This window comes from Vanellus vanellus (assembly GCF_965231255.1).
Source record: "Vanellus vanellus genome assembly, chromosome: 17".
In the NCBI taxonomy this organism is placed as follows: domain Eukaryota; kingdom Metazoa; phylum Chordata; class Aves; order Charadriiformes; family Charadriidae; genus Vanellus; species Vanellus vanellus.
In genome coordinates, this window is record NC_138922.1 from 6521335 (window position 1) to 6539518 (window position 18184).

The window sequence follows — 18184 nt, forward strand, 5'->3', positions numbered from 1 at the left end:
GGCAAATTAACTAGTATTGTGACTAACCCAAATGTTGTATGGCAAGTATTGCACACCAGATTATAAACACAGAATCAGACATTGTTATGGAAGATCCACACTGAGCAGTACTAATTGCATTTGCTGTGTGCTTGCCCTGGCTCAACAGGCTGCTGCTTGATGGTAGCTAATCTTACAGTGATGATATTTTTTTTTTTTTTTCTTGATTTGGATACCAAATGAACTGTAACTTCAACCATCACGTGTCAAGGGTTATTGTAATGCCTTGTTAACTTTATGCATGTATGTTAAATGGGAATGGAAACATCTGAATACTTGCAATCTGGCTTGATTGAGGATTAAAAGTACTTTTCTACAAACTTGGAGTTTGTATGTTCTGGGACTGCAGGGCTAGCCGCAGTCTACACAGATTCGTTTAAAAACAAAGGGGCTGGCTTTTGTATTTGAATCTTGGGGAAAAAGTCTCTGTTCCTGGGAAACAGACCTTGTGGGGATATTTTTTTACCTTGAAAGAGCGCAGTTAACTTCTCTTCATTGCTGAAGTTGTGAATTTAAGTTGGATCTTGTGGATTGTTGGGTTAATCTCTGTTGTGTAGTGGCTTACATAATGGAATTGAGTCTTTGAAATATTACGTGGCCTTTGGGCAGGAGCACAAATTTCTCAAAAGCCATAGCTAAACAATTTAACAGCTTTATTTTTACAATGCATGTTTAAAGAATTACTGCCAAAAGGATCTGCTTCCCAAAAATGTATGCATGAGGTTTGCTGTAAACAGGACTGTTTTCTGCAGATCCATGCTACAGTGAACAGTTAAGTGTCATCTTGTACTGGAACCAACAAGCGGAATAAACTTAAGTACCATCTGATTGTGCTAGTGAGATGATCATCATTTCAATTGTATGTCTTCCTGGTAGAGAAGAGCTGGCCAAGTGCTCTTTGTCTGCACTGAAGGAATGCAAAGGAATGAGGATGCTCTTCAGCTTCCACTTGCAGAGCAAAGCTTCGATAGACCAGTCAGCACTGAGGGGAGGAAACACCACTGGGTGAAAACATAATCCTAGTTTGTAAATTCTGCAGAAATTATAGGAGACTGTCACCAAACTTAAATACAACAGTTCACAAAACTGAGTTTGTAACAGTTTTCTAGTTAACAGTAAATTTGTCGTTCTTGGATTATTTTCTGGTTTGGCTGCTTTTGTCTGCTACCCCTAGGACTTATGTGGCTAATACCAGCCTGTTTCATCATCTGTGAGGAGCTTCTCTGGAATCAGTGTGGTGGAACTGCTGGGAAATCAATCAAATCAAAAGCTCTTTTTATTAAAAGAGCTAAGACAGGGAGACAGGAATTAAGATTTGATTCTTAAATGTGCTAAAGAGTTTACCTTCGGACTTGATAAGTAGTCCAGAATTGAGCCTGTGGATTCTTTTCCAGCAAGAAGTAAATCGTAGTTAAAATATCTTCAAAGTCTATGTAGTTTGGGGAGATTAAGCAGTCTTGGTTAGTCTCTGGATTCTAGTTAAATATGCCTGGTTATATGAAATGGTAATTAAAAATCAACACAAGACTAACATCTGTACAGGAAGCTGGAGAAGTATGGCCTTAAGCAGTTAATTACTCTGTTTCTACCCACCCTCCAGTGGTATTTGATTGCTTAATACTAGAATTGCCCCAAGAATGACAAGTTCAGCAGCAGTGTCACCACAGAGGCTGTCACTCAATCTCTTGACTGTGTTCCCAGCACTCCTTGGACACGGAGTCCTCGCAGTTTGTCACAAATCAGAGATACCTGAGAACATTCACGTACCTTTCGGGTCAAAAAAGACATCCGATCCTAAAATAATATCCACAGGAGCAAGAGAGAGCAGCTCTGGAGACACCCGCCCCCAGGTGAGCCCTATCACCGGGACCTGGGGCAGTCGGTTCAGCAGGCAGCTCCTCCGGCAGCTCTGCAGGCAGCGGGGCAGCTCCTCGCCGTCGGACAGGACCACCTCGGCACCGCACTTAGCAGCCACCACGCCGGGCAGGCTCACCCCGGCGCCCACCTGAAACCACAACGCCATCATGGAGCGGGGGGAACCCTTCCCTGCAGCCGGAGAGCTGGGGGATGGCGGGGACGGATGGGGAAGGGGGCCTGTCCGCGGTACCTCCAGGACCCGCTTGCCGGGCAGGCTCCTCCGGTGCACCCAGAGGTACTGGGCCAGCACCACGGCGCAGGGCCACACGTACGTCCCGTACTGCCAGTCCAGCACCTAAAACACACCGGGCGCAGCGCTGGAAAGGCGGGCCCCGCTCCGCCGCCGTCCCGTGTCCCCGTCCCCCCCGGGGAAGGTACCTCGGGGATGCGCAGGACCAGCGCCGCCGGCCCCTCGCCGAAGCGGTAACGCCGCACGCCGCCCCGCCGCCGCCGCGGCTCCTCCATGGCAGCCACCGCCCAGCGGCGGGCGGCCACGTGTGCCACGCGGACCAATCAGCGCCTTCTCCGGGGATGGCGTCACGCGGAGCGCCGCGGCGGGCGGCCTGTCCCAAGTGGCGCCGTTAAACCGGGCCAGTGAGGGGCACCGCGCAGCCCCGCGCGAACGGCCGGCTCGCCGCTGCCAGGGGAGGAGCGGGCGCGGAGCGCGGGCTCGCCGGGGGAAAGGGGAGAGGCAGCAGCAGGAGGTTCTCAGTGCGGCCCCGCCGCCGAGTGGGCGCGGGGCAGCGCGGCCAAGGGCGACCAGCGCCCGCGCTCCCAGGCTGACGCCTCCTTCCCAACATGGCGGCCCGGCCGCGCCACGTCCCCACCTTGGCCAATCAGCGACGGAAGGCGCGCGAGGCGTGGCGGAAGATGGAGACGCAGCAAGCCAATGGGAGAGCGGCGGGGGCGGGGCCGCGGCGACAGCGGCGGCAAGGGGGTGAAATTTCTGGAAGGTGCGGCCGGGCCGGGTCCGCCGACAGCCCAGCGGGAGCCGGGGCCGGGCCGGGCGCAGAGCGGGGCGAGCGCCACGCCGGGGGCAGCGGCAGTGGATGGTGAGGGCTGCAAGCGTTGCCGCTAACACCGCCGCTATGAATCACAAGAGCAAGAAGCGGATCCGTGAGGCGAAGCGCAGCGCCCGGCCCGAGCTGAAGGACTCTCTGGACTGGACCCGCCACAACTACTGCGAGACCTTCCCCCTCAGCCCCGCCGCCTGCAAGGTGTGCTCCGGCCCCGCCTCGGCTGAGGGGAACGGGGGAGGCTGAGGGGGCCTGAAGGGAACGGGGTGGGGAATGGGGGCCTGAGGGAATGGGAAGGCCCTGAGGGCAGCGGGGAAGGCTGAGGGAAACGTGGGGGGAATGGGGGCCAGAGGGGAACAGGGAGGCCCTGAGGGGAAGGGGGCGGGGGAGATGATGACACAACCACTGAGGGGGTCCTCGGGGAGGCCTGAGGGGAAGGGGGGGGCTGGGGGAAGTCTGAGGCCTTTCTTGAGGCTGAGGTTGCCTTAGAGCTGGCGGGGGTGCCGGGACGGGGGCCATGAGGGAAAGAGGGGAGAAGGGAGGGGGTCGATCAGGACCCGTGTTTTCGTCTTCCTCCACGTGGCGAGAGGTGCGGGGGGGTCATGGCCCCGTCGGGGTGGGATGGGCACCCTCGGTGCCCGAGCGCCCACGCAATTCCCAGGCGCCTTCCCTGGGGTCCCGGGGGCGGCGAAGGGAGGGGTGAAATGCAGCAGGGGATGTGCCAGCCGAAGGAACAGGGGAGGCCTGCCCCCCGGGGAATTACCTTGGTGGGAAGGAGTGCCAAACAGCTTTAGGCTGCTGGTGTTACTGATGCGCGCAAGGAGCAGAGCATGAGAAATAGGACTGCAGCCTCGGGGAGCTTAAAATACCACGTAGGCAGCTTGATGACCTCGTGGTGTATGGAGCAAAGCATGAGTGAGCTCCTCCACGCCGACTTAAAAAGCGTGGTTCTGGTTCTAGGACATTAATCTGTCCTAATATTTGTTCTGTATTGCTCTCTTGGTTTCACAGGATAATGTGGAGAGGGCAGATGCACTCCAGTTAACAGTGGAGGAATTTGTTGAGCGTTATGAAAAACCTTACAAGCCTGTAGTCTTGCTGAATGCTCAGGTGGGCTGGTCTGCCCAAGAGAAGTGGACTCTGGAACGACTGAAACGCAAGTATAGGAACCAGAAGTTCAAATGTGGGGAGGACAATGACGGTTATTCTGTGAAGATGAAGATGAAATACTACATAGAGTATATGGAAACCACACGCGATGACAGCCCACTCTACATCTTTGACAGCAGTTACGGAGAGCATCCCAAGCGTAGGAAACTCCTGGAGGACTACAAAGTACCCAAATTCTTCACTGATGATCTGTTTCAGTATGCAGGGGAGAAGCGAAGGCCTCCTTACAGGTATAGTACCATGACAACAAGATAAAAATAGGTATTTTCCATCTCATTAGCTGTTCCTATATAGGTGTGATTGCCTTGTATAAAACAAAGTGGTAGCTTTACGTCCGCTATTTTGAAATGAGCGTACATACGTAACCCAGAGGGAGGGAAGGGCAGATTGGTGTATCACAATTTCTGGTCCTGCCACCAGTGTTTTGCTACAAGTTTGGTTTTTTTCTTTTTTAAGTCAGTTTACCTCAGTTCTTAGATCTAAAAAAAAAAAAAAATCACATAGCTACTGAAAGTTCTGAAGATTAATTTCTTGCTATGTGTGCTTCTGGCTTTCAAATTTTCACTACCTCGGGTCTAGCTCCTGGGTTTTGCACCAGTGGCTTACGTACATAGTGGGATTTTGTTTAATTATGAGTCAGTCCTTTTAAGGTAAAGATCTTAAGCTAGATTAGTATGAAGTGTGGAGACTGGTTCTTAGCTCCCCTTCAGATGATTTTGAGAGAGAACAATATTTCACATCTATGTCATCTTTTCAACTTTTTTTTAATTTGCATCTTATTGAAAAAGGATTGAAATGACACTTTGTTCCTGAAATCAGATGCAACAACCTTGTATTTGGGCTGTTAGATACAAAAGGGATTTCTGGCTATCTTAATATAATGCTTCATAGCAGCAATGAGCATAAGCTGAATGCTCCCAAGTAATTAAAGTCTTTACAGCTACATTATAATTGTCAGAGAATGCCTTGCGCTTTGAGTGACGTGAGGCTGTGATGTGGGGTTTTTATTGTTGGTTTGTTTTTTTTTTTTTAATAAAGTAGAACAAGGAATGAATGGTGATACTCTCTCTGCAGTCTTTCATGTGTCTATAGTACAGTTGTGCTTTTGCAGGAGTGAAGCATGAAACTAATTCTATTTAAGATCACTGAAGTAGGTGTTTTTACAGTGTTCTAACAGACCCTTTTTACAATTTGCTTCTAAGAAGAAAGTACAATGATGTGATCAAATGCAAAAGCACACCAGGTATAGTCTCTAGAAACCAAATACGCTTACAGAACTGGGAATCTTTTGACCAAGTTATAGGTAAACTAGATAATCTGGTTGTGACTCACTTACATTGATATCTCTTTCCCCCACACCCTCCCCACCTACAAGCACATGCTGACCTCCTTGCTTATGATCTTGGTGTTCACAATTCTTGTACTTTGTTCTGGAAAATGCAGGTTTGTTTGAGGCTGTTACCATTTTTTGAGAGATGAGTGATGCAAGAGAGCACAGTGATGCCTCCTGGAGTTAAGGGTTTCATCTCAGTACAGAAACAGATGAAGAGTATCCAGTAGTTTAAGAGCACCATTGAAAATCCATCAGGAAGTGATGCTTTCTAATCATATAATCAGGATATGCACTGTACAGATTGACCTCTGGATTTAGCAGTGTGATAGTGTATAGATCTTAAAGTAAGAAGACCATCTTTATTTGAATTGTTTATTTTCAAAATAAGGGCAGTAATTTTTGGAAGCCGTTTACTGAAGCAACTATTTTAGTTGGGGAGGAGGGGTTTGCTTTTAAATAGAAGTTACAGGATGTGGAGTCTTTAATGGTAAATTTGATGCCTTCTTGCACACTGGGTTTTGTTCATTGTAAATTAAACACCTGCAAGAAAATGCTGGAAAATGATAGTGTCACTAAATAAGGGGTTTTAAATCTTCTGGGTTTGTAGATTCCAGTTATAGTCAGAAAATTGATATTCAACAGTATGTCCGTCTGTGTACCAGACAGATCTTTGTGTTTAATTTCTTCTGACTTCTTAGTAAAAGCTTCGACTGTTCTGCTTGTGGTTTAATTAGCTTTCCAAGGCTAATATGAGTCTAAAGAGTGAAGTGACAAACACCTGCTTGCTTATTCATGTTTTTATGGCTCCTTTGTGATGTAGGAAGAGTGCAGCTTGATAACCAAACTTACAGTCCTACAATTGGTGCTAGCAAATGATACTTGGAAACCAGCTTAATTTACATCTGCATTGGAAAGGGGACGTAGAGACCTTGCTGACTTCATATAATCATCATAGAGTTGGAAGGGACCTTAAAGACCATCCAGTTCCATCCCCCTGCCCTGGGCAGGCACAAATCCCACCAGACCAGGTTGTTCAAAGCCCCATCCAACCTGGCCTTGAACACCTCCAGGGATGGGTCATCCACAGCCTCTCTGGGCAACCTGGGCCAGTGTCTCAGCACCCTCAGCGTAAAGAATTTCTTTGTAATAGCTAATTGAAATCTCCCTTCTTTCAGTTTAAAACTGTTACCTCTTGTCCTGTGGCTACAGTCTCCCCGATAAAGAGTCCCTCCCCATTTTCTGTAGCCACTTTAGGAACTGGAAGGGGCTATAAGGTCTCCCTGGACCCTTCTCCTCTCCAGGCTGAACAACCCCAACTCTCTCAGCCTGTCCTCACAGCAGAGGGGCTCCAGGCCTCGGATCATCTTTACGGCCGCCTTCTGGACCTGCTCCAACAGGTCCATGTCCTTCTTATGTTTGGGGCTCCAGAGCTGGACGCAGTCCTGCAGGTGAGGTTGCACCAGAGCAGAATAGAGGGGCGGAATCTCCTCCCTTGCCCTGCTGGCCACACTGCTGGGGATGCAGCCCAGGATACAGTTGGCATTCTGGGCTGCAAGCACACATTGTTGGCTCATGTTGAGCTTCTCATCAACCAAGTTCTCCTCAGGACTTCTGATATTTTCTGAACCTTTGAACTCCTCTTGCTGGGTAGCTCCTGCCTGTTAGCCATGCAATGGAGGGGTCTTGGTGCTTTAGTTTCTACCCTCTCTGCTGCCCATTAACAATTGTTGACCTTTTTTGTCTTCCTGATGCCTGATATTAAGTCACCTCGCTTACATTGCTTTATCTGGTACAGTAGATCTTACTGTTCTGTTACAGTGGAAATGATCAATTGAAGGTGCTGTTGCTGCTAAACACGTATAGCAGATAAAGTTCTCCATAGGGAGAAATAAACCTTGCAAATGGAGAATGAGAATATACGCACCAAATCCTGAATGGTCACTGGAGAATAAGCTCCATCTAGTTAAATGTTAGAATGAAAAGCCTGTTGTAAATGAACAGAAGGCATAGAGAGACGCCAGGGTTGCATAACTTTGTTCTGTTCCTTACTTGTATTGCCTTTTGTTTGTTCCTCATTCTGCAGCTCTGGGTCCATTTATGAGTAGAGTATTTTAGAAAAACATAGGATTAGGAGAGTCCCCCTGCATAGTAAGAATCTTAAAGCAGGCTGTTATGACTTAATCACATTCGTAAACCTTGAAGTAAATATATATTTTATTGAAGAACTGTTTGTATTCCATAGCTATATTTTGTTTTTAAAAGTTATCTTTGCTTTCTTGTCCCAGAGTCATTCTTGTCCCAATTCATGTTGGTTTTTAGGTTAAACCTGTGTTGTATCTTTTGCTGTAGTGTGAGCCTAACAATCTCAAGAAGATAAATGAAGAAACTGTAACTACCTTGATTGCTAACTGTATGTGAAATTAACAGCTGTAATTTTCTGTCTAATGTGAAGAAAAGAGAAGCTAGCTAAAAATGATTTATTTTTTTTTTTCCCCCCTATGCAGATGGTTTGTGATGGGCCCACCTCGTTCTGGAACAGGAATTCACATTGATCCCTTGGGAACTAGTGCGTGGAATGCCTTAGTCCAAGGACATAAGCGTTGGTGCCTGTTCCCTACCAGCACTCCCAGAGAGCTGATCAAAGTGACACGAGAAGAGGGAGGGAACCAGCAGGATGAGGCTATCACTTGGTTCAATGTCATATACCCTAGGACTCAGCTCCCCACCTGGCCCCCTGAATTCAAACCCCTGGAAATCTTACAGAAACCAGGCGAGACAGTCTTTGTGCCAGGTATGCGTGAATCTCTCCAGTAAGGAAATCTGGGATAGACAAGCATATTTTTAACACTTGCGTGTAGTAGAGATGAGAGAAGATTTCAGTTTTCTTATGACCCATCTCTTACAAAAGAACTATTTTGAGCAGTTTCAAAAGGGATATATATATTGCGAGGCACATTCTGAGACTATTCAGTTATTTGCTGAATGTCCTGAAACATATATGGCCTGTAGCATAGGATTGCATGTGGCACAGGTGACAAAACAAATGGGACCTGAGTTGCAGCATCAAGGGAATTTGGTCCTGAAATAAATTGCAGTAATAAGAAACTATCAAAGCATAAAATAATAGAGGTGTTTGAATACTAGTATTTCTTAGATAAAAATGCTTAAGTTTATATACGCTGTAGCAAATTCATGACTGAATTTTGTAGCCTGGGTAGTCTGACTGCCTGTGAATTTTTCTTAGCTGTGGGAAAAGAGCTACTTAAAGGCACTGACGCTTTCCACCCACCTCTCTGTGGTTATGCTTCATCTCACATTTGAAATCAAAAGCTAAAGAAAGATCTGATAAAGATGCCATTCTCTGAGTGGCTGCACACTGCGTCCCCATTATAGCGGGGAGGTGAGGTGGCTAGTGGATAAAGCGGGTGAGTAGAGTGCCAAATTCTAATCTCTAAACCTTGTGTCGTTTTTGTGCAGCATGGCCCATAGCTTCTATCCACATTGCTTGTCTCTAACATACAGCTGATTTCATGTTTGAAGAGTGCCTTGTGATTGTCTTGGCACTTATTAGTGACTCCTGTGTACCTTCTGTTAAGATTTTGTAGCTGTCGGGTTCCATTAAACTGTTTCCTTAGTCTTTTTATGAGGTTATAAGTGGGTTGTAAGAACACCACTGTCTATTTTTGTCCTGTGTGGGGAAACAATTTTGCGTCTATTTTTAAATGAAAGGTTAGTCTGTAGTCATAAGAACCTTACTAAATCAGCATGGAAAGTGCTCTCCAGCTTAACAGAGAGGGTCTCTGTGTGGTCTGGGTTACAATGGCTCTTGCTATTAAATAAGCCGTCAGTAGCCAGTATGTTGCTGTCAAATCAGATCTTCAGTACTGTTCGTGAGCTGGATAATTTGGTCAGAGCGTTGAGCAGCCTTCTGTAACAAGAATCTGTAAAACATTGGAGTGAATGCTGAAATAAGACTGAGGAAAGATGATGTGGTGGCAAACTCACCTGGGTTTGGGAGATAAGTTCTAATTTCCACATGTGCTATGGAAAAAGTTTTAACAGCTGTTCTTGAACTTGCTTTCTGCTATGTAGCCAGAACTGATCATTCGTGTCATATTTGCAGGTGGCTGGTGGCATGTAGTTCTCAATCTTGACACGACTATTGCCATCACGCAAAACTTTGCCAGCTGTACCAACTTCCCCGTGGTGTGGCACAAGACAGTAAGAGGGAGACCCAAATTGTCACGGAAGTGGTACAGGTAAGAGGTTTAGTAGCTTTCTTTTCGTGTTCTCCCCCAAAATACCCTATTTGTTTCTGTGCAGTGTTGCTGTTCAAAGGCTAACCCTGAAATTTCAACTGTATTTAGGATCCTAAAGCAGGAACATCCTGACTTAGCAGCCTTGGCTGATTCAGTTGACCTGCAGGAATCGACTGGTATTGCTTCCGATAGTTCTAGTGATTCTTCCAGTTCCTCAAGTTCCAGCTCCTCAGATTCTGATTCAGAGGTAATGCTTTTTAGTACAGTAGGTGATCCATATCCTGCAATTATATTGTCTTTTCCATATCTGATCATGTGTCCTCATCCTTTTATTCATGTCTTATTGAAGAAATTAATAGAAAGCAACTAAACAAATTACATGGTGGAGGAACCTGTGGTCTTAGCAGGTTCTGTTTGCTGGAGCCTCTCTTTGTATTGCTAAATGGATTTGGTTGGTTTGATCCATGTTTATATTGTATATAAATCTGTCACCCATTTAGCTAAGCCATGCTTGTGTAAAATGGCTGCAAAATGGATCTTTTAAAATTGTGGAGGGGGAACAAGATCCAAAACTGAGTCTGTCAGTTATGACAGGGGACTTTTCTAGGCACCTGAGTGCTTCAGAAAGCACTGAGCCTGCTCTCAGAAAATCAGGCCCTTCTGGGAGCCAAAATGAATGCATAGGTTATCTTGCACCAAGCCAGCTTAATCAGTGATGAAATCGAAGTTTAAAATTTATTTCATGTGTCTAATCTAAAATAGCATGTTCTTTGAATATTGATTATTCAGGGTTGCAGAGGTAGCTCTTACGGTGAATTCCACAGCACAAACAGTTTACTAGGTCTCTCTGAATTCTGGTTTCATCTCTTCATACTTCAGTGTGACTCTGGCTCTGAGACAGAGGGGATGATGCACCGGAGGAAAAAGAGGAGAACGTGCAGCATGATGGGTAACGGTGATACAACATCCCAGGACGACTGTGTGAGCAAAGAACGCAGCTCCTCCAGGTGACCTGATGGCAACTGTTGGTTTTTAAACAAGCAAAAGACAATACAAAGCAGAGTTAAGATAGGGTGATTCATCAGGACAGAGGGATGGAGAGCAAGGGTGTCCCTTACAGAATGTAAAGCAGCTGGCCAGTGGTGATATCTTCCCTCCATGAATTATTTTAATCACTTCCAACTGAAAACTGAGATTCTTGATATTTTTTTAAAAATTAGGTGATTTACTTTATTTAATAAACGGTTTTATTGCTTTTCCTAGTTGTCTCTTTTAATAGAGCAATTATTTTATTTTTTTTGTAGTGGGAGAGGTGGGATATTTTAACCGTGCTCTCCAGAGAGCACAAATGAATAGTAAACAGTTAAAGATGAGGAATGATCAGGCAAGACTCGGGTTTCAATGCCTTATTGTCCAAAAGGAAAACCTTCAAGTTGTACAGTTTCTCATATTGTTGCTTGCATTACTTCAATTTGGCCCACTCTTTTATCTGTTAAAGGCAAAATTCATCACAAGTCACAAATTCCTGTTTTTACCTATTTAAAAAAAAAAAAAGTTTCTAGTCAGTCGGGAGGGAGGGAGGGAGTTAACATTAATATTGCAGAACCAAGAATAGATACTGCTTAGGGTAAAGTTGCCAAGGAAGGAAGGTCTCTGGACTTGCCAGGTTAAAAAGAGTGAAACACTGGGAATCTAGGAGTACACTGCAGGGAGAGACTTAGAAATTCTTTGCTAAATTAAGCATTTTTCTCATATAGCAGAGGCTTGCAGAAATTCTTAAGCAAACTCCTTGCAGTTTGTTTAACCGATGCTGTTGTATTAGCTGCCTGCCTGCATTAGGGTGCTGTCTAGTTCTTGAGCTGTTGGATACTCTGAGTTTGGCATGGATGCAAGTGCTGCGGTGACTTACTGTGTGGCCTGTGAAGGAAGGTGTGCAATAGTAACTTACCTGAGGAAGTCTGGATTCTATCATGCCTGACTTCCCAGTGTAAGGTATTGCCTAAAGACCTGTTTGCTCCTGTACATGTTGCTGTTTATCTTGCTGTGATATACTGCTGTCATTTCCAGGAGTTGCTCATAACTGAGTACAATTGAATTACAAGTACAGAGCATCATTAAACAGTTGGAGAGAACTGTACTGACTGCTTATTTTCCCCTGGAGGTTTTAACAATTTGTTTATTATGACATTGTCAAATCCCATTTCAGCAGCCAGTTGTCACTTCAGGCAGGGAATGAGCAGCAGGAGATAACAAACCTTAATGCAGATCTTGTGGTGTTTTTTGGTTGTTTTTTTTTTAAAAAAAAAAAAAATGTAGATCTGTTCTTCTGAAAATCCTGTGCATTTTTAGGCTGTTGCACTTCAAATTTTGAAAATAATACCTTAAGTATAACAAATTAGCACATTGCCCAGAACACTTGCTTTCCAAGTTTAACTGTTCTTCCTCCTGTATGTTGATTGTTTTGCTCTGTGAGGATGGGTGGGCTTTCTGCCCCAGCTGTGTGATGGATTAGTTGATAGAAACAGTTCCAAACATAAAATCTTCTCTGTCTTGTACAATTCTATAGGAAAAGTAAGCATACAATTAACCTGCATGCTGTGATCTTTTGTCCTGATATGAGGGGAAATGCTATAGTTGTTGACAGGCAGTTGTACTTTTTTTGACAGGATTAGGGAGTCTTGTGGAGGCCGCAGCTACCCCTGAGAGATAACAACACCCGCCTAGAGGCAGCTGCCGATTGAAGCTCCGTTAGCAGCCAGCCAGCTCTGTTCTACCCCCTTCTGCTTCTATTTCTCACAGTCCTTAAGTTTTTGTCACTCTTCCTCGACCCAGACATCCGTCTTCATTATGTGCTGTCGAAGGTTGGCTCCTTAATAACTTCTAGGGGAATGACCCGACTCTACATTATAGTGCAATGCTTTGTCCCCTCTGCGCCCCAAGTGAGTGCACTAATAACCCAGCTTTGGGTAAGGACATGCCAAGTATTTAATGGTTCACGTAACTGGTAAGGAAGACGACGGTCAGTTTTTAAAGAACTCTTTTTAAAAACAGCAGGTAAATCTAAAAACCTGCTTTGCTTTGACACTGTCATATGTTTACATGTTGTCCTGTACACTTGAGGAAAGGAACACCAGCCCTTTTGGCCTATCCGAATGTCCGGCGGATCTCGCACCAGAATTTCAGGAAGGGAAGGTGGTATGAATGCTCCAAACATTGAAGCAACTTCAGCAGAGGTGACCACCGACCTGAAGCATCTTTCGTGGTCTTAATCTATGTGCATACATCTAAAGTGCAACACCTTAACCAGCAACAGTCCATTTACTTTTGCTCTGTGTCCGTTATGATGAGTGGTAACAAAGATGCACTAGCACCTTGCGATAGGAAGCTCAATGGAGCAGGAGAATCTTGGAGTATCTTGCACAGCAAAAACTGGGAGGGGAAAGTCAGCATTTGCCAGTAATTACAATCCTTGAGGTGCAGGCGTGATGTTTAGCACTAGGCAACAACTGACAAAGTCTCACTCTTACATGATAACAACAGTTGCTGGGCTTTAAATATCAAGCAGTCATAGGGTCGTGGGCTTGTCCAGGCCAGTGCATTTCACATGCTTTTCTTTGAGGTTATGGGTTCAGATGTTTCCGGAACTTGCGGTGCCAATTTTAAAGGACTGGGAGGGGGGCATATTGTTGTTTTATGCTTTTTAAAAATGCAATGTGTTGCTTAAGTCTGTGTAGATGCATTTGTATTATGCTGGGTAAAGCTCTCATCCCCAAGGGATCTGTTGGAGCTACTGTTCTTTTTTTTTAGCAGGGGCTTGTGCTGGTGGTGTCAGTGAAGAGGTCTGGCTGGCTGAAGGTGTGCTGCAAGGAAATGATCCTTTGTCTCTATCTGAACAGCACAGCCAGAAGCTAGCCAGGTTGTGGTGATTCCTTGGGTGCTCTCCTGGGACCTAGGAGGTGGGTATTAGATCTCACTTCAGCTGTTCTTCTTTGGGGAGAAGAAACTTGAAAGCAGAAGTAGTATGCCTGTAGTAAACATGCAATAATGCCCAGGCACTGGTAGCGGAATTAAAAAGATTGGCAGCCTTAACTGTGACTTTCTTACGCACGTTAGGTTGGATGGAACTCGGAACATTGCTTGTCTGGGTTTTCTGATCCTTTTTTTTAACCTTGTCTCTTCCTATTTAAACACTCTCTCCCTTTTTGGAGACTGGGCCATATCCCGTTGTACAAGGGAATCTTAAATACGTTTGTCAGGATCTCTTGTTTCCAAATCTTCTGTGCCAGCCACTTTTTGTAGGAGCAGTGTGGTGGTGGAAAAAATTGAAAGGTTTATTGGTACACTCCTTAGCTGACCAGACTCCTGAATTTACTGTGATAGCCAGGCATAAGTGAGCACGCTTGCTCTGTAGACTGCTGCAGATTCTTCCACAATATTACTTCATTTTCAAAAAAAACCTCCCTTTCAAAAAAACTCCTGGCATTTCTGGCCAAGGTTGCCTTTTTTCCTGCCCAGTTGAACAGCCTGGGAGCCTGCACAATCTGTGTGTCTTCTCAGACAGAGCAAGCTGCAGCTTTTGGAAGAAAGTCGAGGCCTGGAGAGGTGAAGGCTCAGAAGTCTCAGCTCTGTCACCATGAGGGGAGCCCTTAGAGAACTGTCCACCGCCCTCTTTGGTGGCTTGACTGTTAGTATGTACAGTAAGATGGCTTATGCTGTAGCTTGCAATTGCATTTGGCATGTACGGTTCAGTTTTGCAGTCTTAAAAATCTTACATGTGCGTGAAAGTCTGATTGCCGTGCCGGGAAAGCCACACCTCTACCACCAGAAGCACAGTTGGAAGATCGAGAGTGCAGAGTATTCTTCCGTGCCTATGAACTCTTCCATGGTGTGAAATAAAACAATTTCAGATTGAAGCCTGTGTTCATTTGACATCGCTCGCAGAAAAGCAGTGTGTTTGAAATGGACGGCAGGTATCGTGATACCAGCAATGCTAAACTGACTTCTCCACAAGGCAGTTTCTGATATGAAACACAATGTTTAGGCTACCTGGGCATCGTGACTCCTGGGATCTCTGGTTCTTCTGCTTACAGGCTCTCACCTCAGCTGAATCGGTGAACTTCTGTCTTTGTTTTAGTAGATGAGGAAAATACCTACCTCACAGGGGTGTTGTGAGGCTGAGATGTATTTACTGTGTAAGATGCTTTGAAGTCGTCCTCCCACAAAAAGTGTTCCAGACATCCTAATCAGCCTGAGACTTCCTAACCTGGTGTTAGCTTTCCGTAGCAGGAAACATTGGGGATGTTGTTCAGCAGTCTTGGCCACGTGGTGTTCTGCAGTGGCTCTTCCAGAATTGCTGTGTGGTACATAAATTGTAGCAGAACAAGGCTTTTTGTTTTCACCAGAGTTAAACTGTTGGCATTTCATGGCCTGCTCTGAAGAGGACGTCCTGCTAGACTGGGATTTTTTTAGAATAGGACTAGCATAAATCATCTCTCATCAGGGAGTTGGCTTCACTGGCTGTACAGGAAGGGAGGGAGCTGGTGCTTCCCAGGCCCTCGTTCCAGGCCAGGTGAATGGGGAATAAAGTTAAAAACTGTGGTCCCCTTGTGCCTAGCTCCGTGCTCGTGAGAGGCTGACTGGGGAGGGTGGGTTTTGTGCTCTCGCTTCTCCAGGCTTGTGCTTCTTGGGGCATCCATGTCTCTTGTTCCAACCCCACTGCTTTTGTGTACTGTAAAGCCCCTGGATGTAGCAGGCTGCTGTGGTCCAGCACCCAGACCCAGTGGGCCCCTCACTTCCTTGAGCCCCAAAGCAGCAGCGCTGCTGTGCCTCAGCCCCCGCTGGCGCTTTGTCAGCCCCATGGTACTTTGTGGGCTGCCTTGTTCCCCAGGGACAGCTTAAGAGAGCCGCGTGCTGGGTTTGGACCATGGTCTTCCCGATTGTACTGTTCGTATCGGTGTCATTGTCCTGCCTGCTCTGGTGAGAGGTAAAGGGATTTGTGAGCTCTGGCTGTGCTTTTGAGTCTAGTAACCAATGCAGGCTTGTCTGCTATGACAGTTCAGGAGTAAATGAATAAATACCCTGTCAGAACTGTAGATGTGAACAACAGGCACGCCGATCTCGTCACCTGTTCTCTGCACAAGTGCTCTGGGAGCAGGTGACGCCGAGGAAGCACTGGCATACCTTCCTCCCCTTTCCAGCTCGGGTACGCTGGCTACAGTTTGTCTTCTCAGTTACATTAAGCCTCTCCAAATGCTTAGAAGAAAGACAGCAACCTCTTTCATAATTAACGTAGACCCTTTTCCTCCCTGAATCCCCAGCCATCGTGGGGCAGGAAGCAAGACTGTTGACTGAATCAAATCTGAAATGTCTGTGTGGGATAACTGTAATGGGAGGTTTTTGGCATCCCCCTTGCAAAGGGGGGAAGGAAAGAGCTTAGTGATTTGTTTGACAGTCACACTGTCAGCTCCAAGCCCTGCCACTGCCGTTAGCTGCTTTTATCACCCCATCCAGCAGAGCTGGGATATTCTTAATTGTCTTGTTTGGATGATTGTGTTTTTGCTTTTTATTTTAAATAAAATCAATTATTTTGCATTATCCTGTCGGCTAGTCACTTTTTTCCCTATCGTGATCTGAAAAAAAACCTACAGATGTACACCTGTTTCCCAGAGCATGACAGTATGCTAAATGGTGTTCAGGTAACAGCTATGGGAGTGCTTTGGGAACTTTCTGTGGCTCTCTCTTGCATGTGATTAGTATGTCTGTATGGTGGGGTGTGTTTTGGAAGCTGCTGGGACTGTGGTGGCTTTGGGAGAAGGTTTGTGTCAGTAGCTTTGTTACCAGACTGCAATGTGCGCCTTTGCCCCTTCCCTCTCCTCCCCAGGCTGTATTACAAGACTCCTTCTGTTGTATTTCTCTCACTACCTCATACTGGTGAGAGGGGGTTTCATCTTCCAGGTGTTGCATACAATTTTTGGCTTAGCTTTTAGATAAGATGCGCGGTGCAGAGAGTGGCTGTGAAGGGACGGACTCCAAGCAGAGAGCTGACGGACCTTCCCCTCATGCCTGGGGGTTCAGGGAGAGAGCTGCCTCTTAATGAATTTGGTTGTGTAGTGAAACAAGGGTTGGGAAAGTGGAAAACCTTGTATATTTTGTTATTGAGCTCTGTTGAAACCAGTAATGGTAGGTAAATAAGCTGAAGGAGAGTGTGGGACAGCAGCCTGGAGGCTTTTAAAATATTTAGATCATATATTGAAGAATGAAACACTGTGAAGAGTAAATGGTTTTGTGGCAGCAGGCAGAAAGTTTTCTGATTTCTGCATAAACCTCTGTCCTTCCCAAACACTCATGTAAACACTTTTCTTGATTACTGTCACCTATAAAACCAATTTTTTTTTCTCCTTTCCAATTGCTCTTCAGAAGATCTCTCCCCATGCCCTATTTACATCCTCTGCTAGATGCTATAGCTCCATGCAGCCAGGCAGTCACAATTAGCAAATAAGTCCCTGCTCCCTGTGTGGGCACTCCAGGCGCGTCGGTGCTTGGCATTTAACATAACCCAATTCCAGAAAATGGTATAAATTGTGGTGGCTGAAAGCAATGTTAGAGCCATTGTACAAATGCTTTTGTAACGTATCTCCTGCTTTTCATTCCCAAGAGAGGTGATTTTGTGTGCTCCCAGCTTTAAGAATCCCATTGTTCTTCCTGATTTGCGGGTACTGCTGGTACCTCCCTCAGTGCCACTGTGGCCTTGCAATCGAGACTTGATTTATTTTTATTCCTCTGATTTATCTAATTGTCTTCCTTTTTGTGACAATTGCAACCTAATACCTCATTTCAACAAGGAGGATGGCATACTGATTTTTTTTTTTTTAATTGCTACCAGGGAGCCAACAGGACATGGTTACCTGAGTGGGAATGTGGTGGTTGGATTGTCTAAGCTGCATCTTTGCTGATGTTCTCGCTCCTTTCCTCTGGTTTGACATAAAAGCAAATAACTACTGGTATTTCTTTTGTGGCAGTTAGGAAGCAAGTCACAAAGAGAACAGGGCTGCATTCCACCCGCGTGTTAGCCACAGCACTAAGTAGCTACATGTTTTAAGACTGGTTTGGGATTGAACTAGTATGTTAATATTGCAGAATCTCACCTTATTTTCAAGGTAAAGACTCCTCTGTGGACTGCACCTCCTCTGTTTCTAGAGAAGTGTAAATTGAGGCAGATAGAGCTGATTGGAAATGTGTTTCAAAGGTAGTAATCATTCCACGTCCCTTCCGGTTTGAGAGGTGTTGGCTCCCACCTGTATGTGATGTCCATAACTGTTGTGTGTCCTCTTCTCCAACAGAAGGACCTGAAACTGAGGGGTTGCCACCACAGCGAGCGTCTGTGCAGGAGGAGGAGGAGCAGCAGCTGGTCCAGCTGTGTCCCAGCTGTGCTAGCAGGGGAGGCGTCCCAG

At 45.8% G+C, this 18184-nt stretch overlaps 2 protein-coding genes across 5 annotated transcripts; one reads left to right on the plus strand and one right to left on the minus strand.

The window, feature by feature from the left end:
• Positions 1–675: 675 nt before the first annotated feature.
• Positions 676–2884, minus strand: METTL23 (methyltransferase 23, arginine). Of its 3 annotated transcripts, none has more exons than XM_082491999.1 (5): positions 2335–2703; positions 2147–2251; positions 1807–2044; positions 1384–1468; positions 676–1021 (listed from the first exon to the last, which is right to left on the minus strand). In XM_082491999.1, exons 1-5 carry the CDS (start codon positions 2419–2421, stop codon positions 853–855), a joined length of 684 nt encoding a protein of 227 aa, XP_082348125.1. In that variant the 5' UTR covers positions 2422–2703; the 3' UTR covers positions 676–852. The 3 variants fall into 3 exon arrangements, with proteins under 3 accessions (XP_082348125.1, XP_082348126.1, XP_082348127.1); XM_082492001.1 differs by having other exon boundaries at positions 883–1285; positions 2335–2884; XM_082492000.1 differs by lacking the exon at positions 2147–2251.
• A 37-nt stretch (positions 2885–2921) lies between these two features.
• Positions 2922–16319, plus strand: JMJD6 (jumonji domain containing 6, arginine demethylase and lysine hydroxylase). Of its 2 annotated transcripts, XR_014269802.1 has the most exons (8): positions 2922–3173; positions 3984–4372; positions 7980–8266; positions 9599–9734; positions 9843–9981; positions 10614–10741; positions 12401–13690; positions 14292–16319. XR_014269802.1 is itself a non-coding variant. In XM_082492186.1 (7 exons), the coding sequence occupies exons 1-7, from the start codon at positions 3006–3008 to the stop codon at positions 12435–12437; spliced, it is 1284 nt and encodes a 427-aa protein (XP_082348312.1). In that variant the 5' UTR covers positions 2922–3005; the 3' UTR covers positions 12438–16319. The 2 variants fall into 2 exon arrangements, 1 of the variants encoding a protein (XP_082348312.1); XM_082492186.1 differs by having other exon boundaries at positions 12401–16319.
• The last annotated feature ends 1865 nt before the right edge of the window (positions 16320–18184 follow it).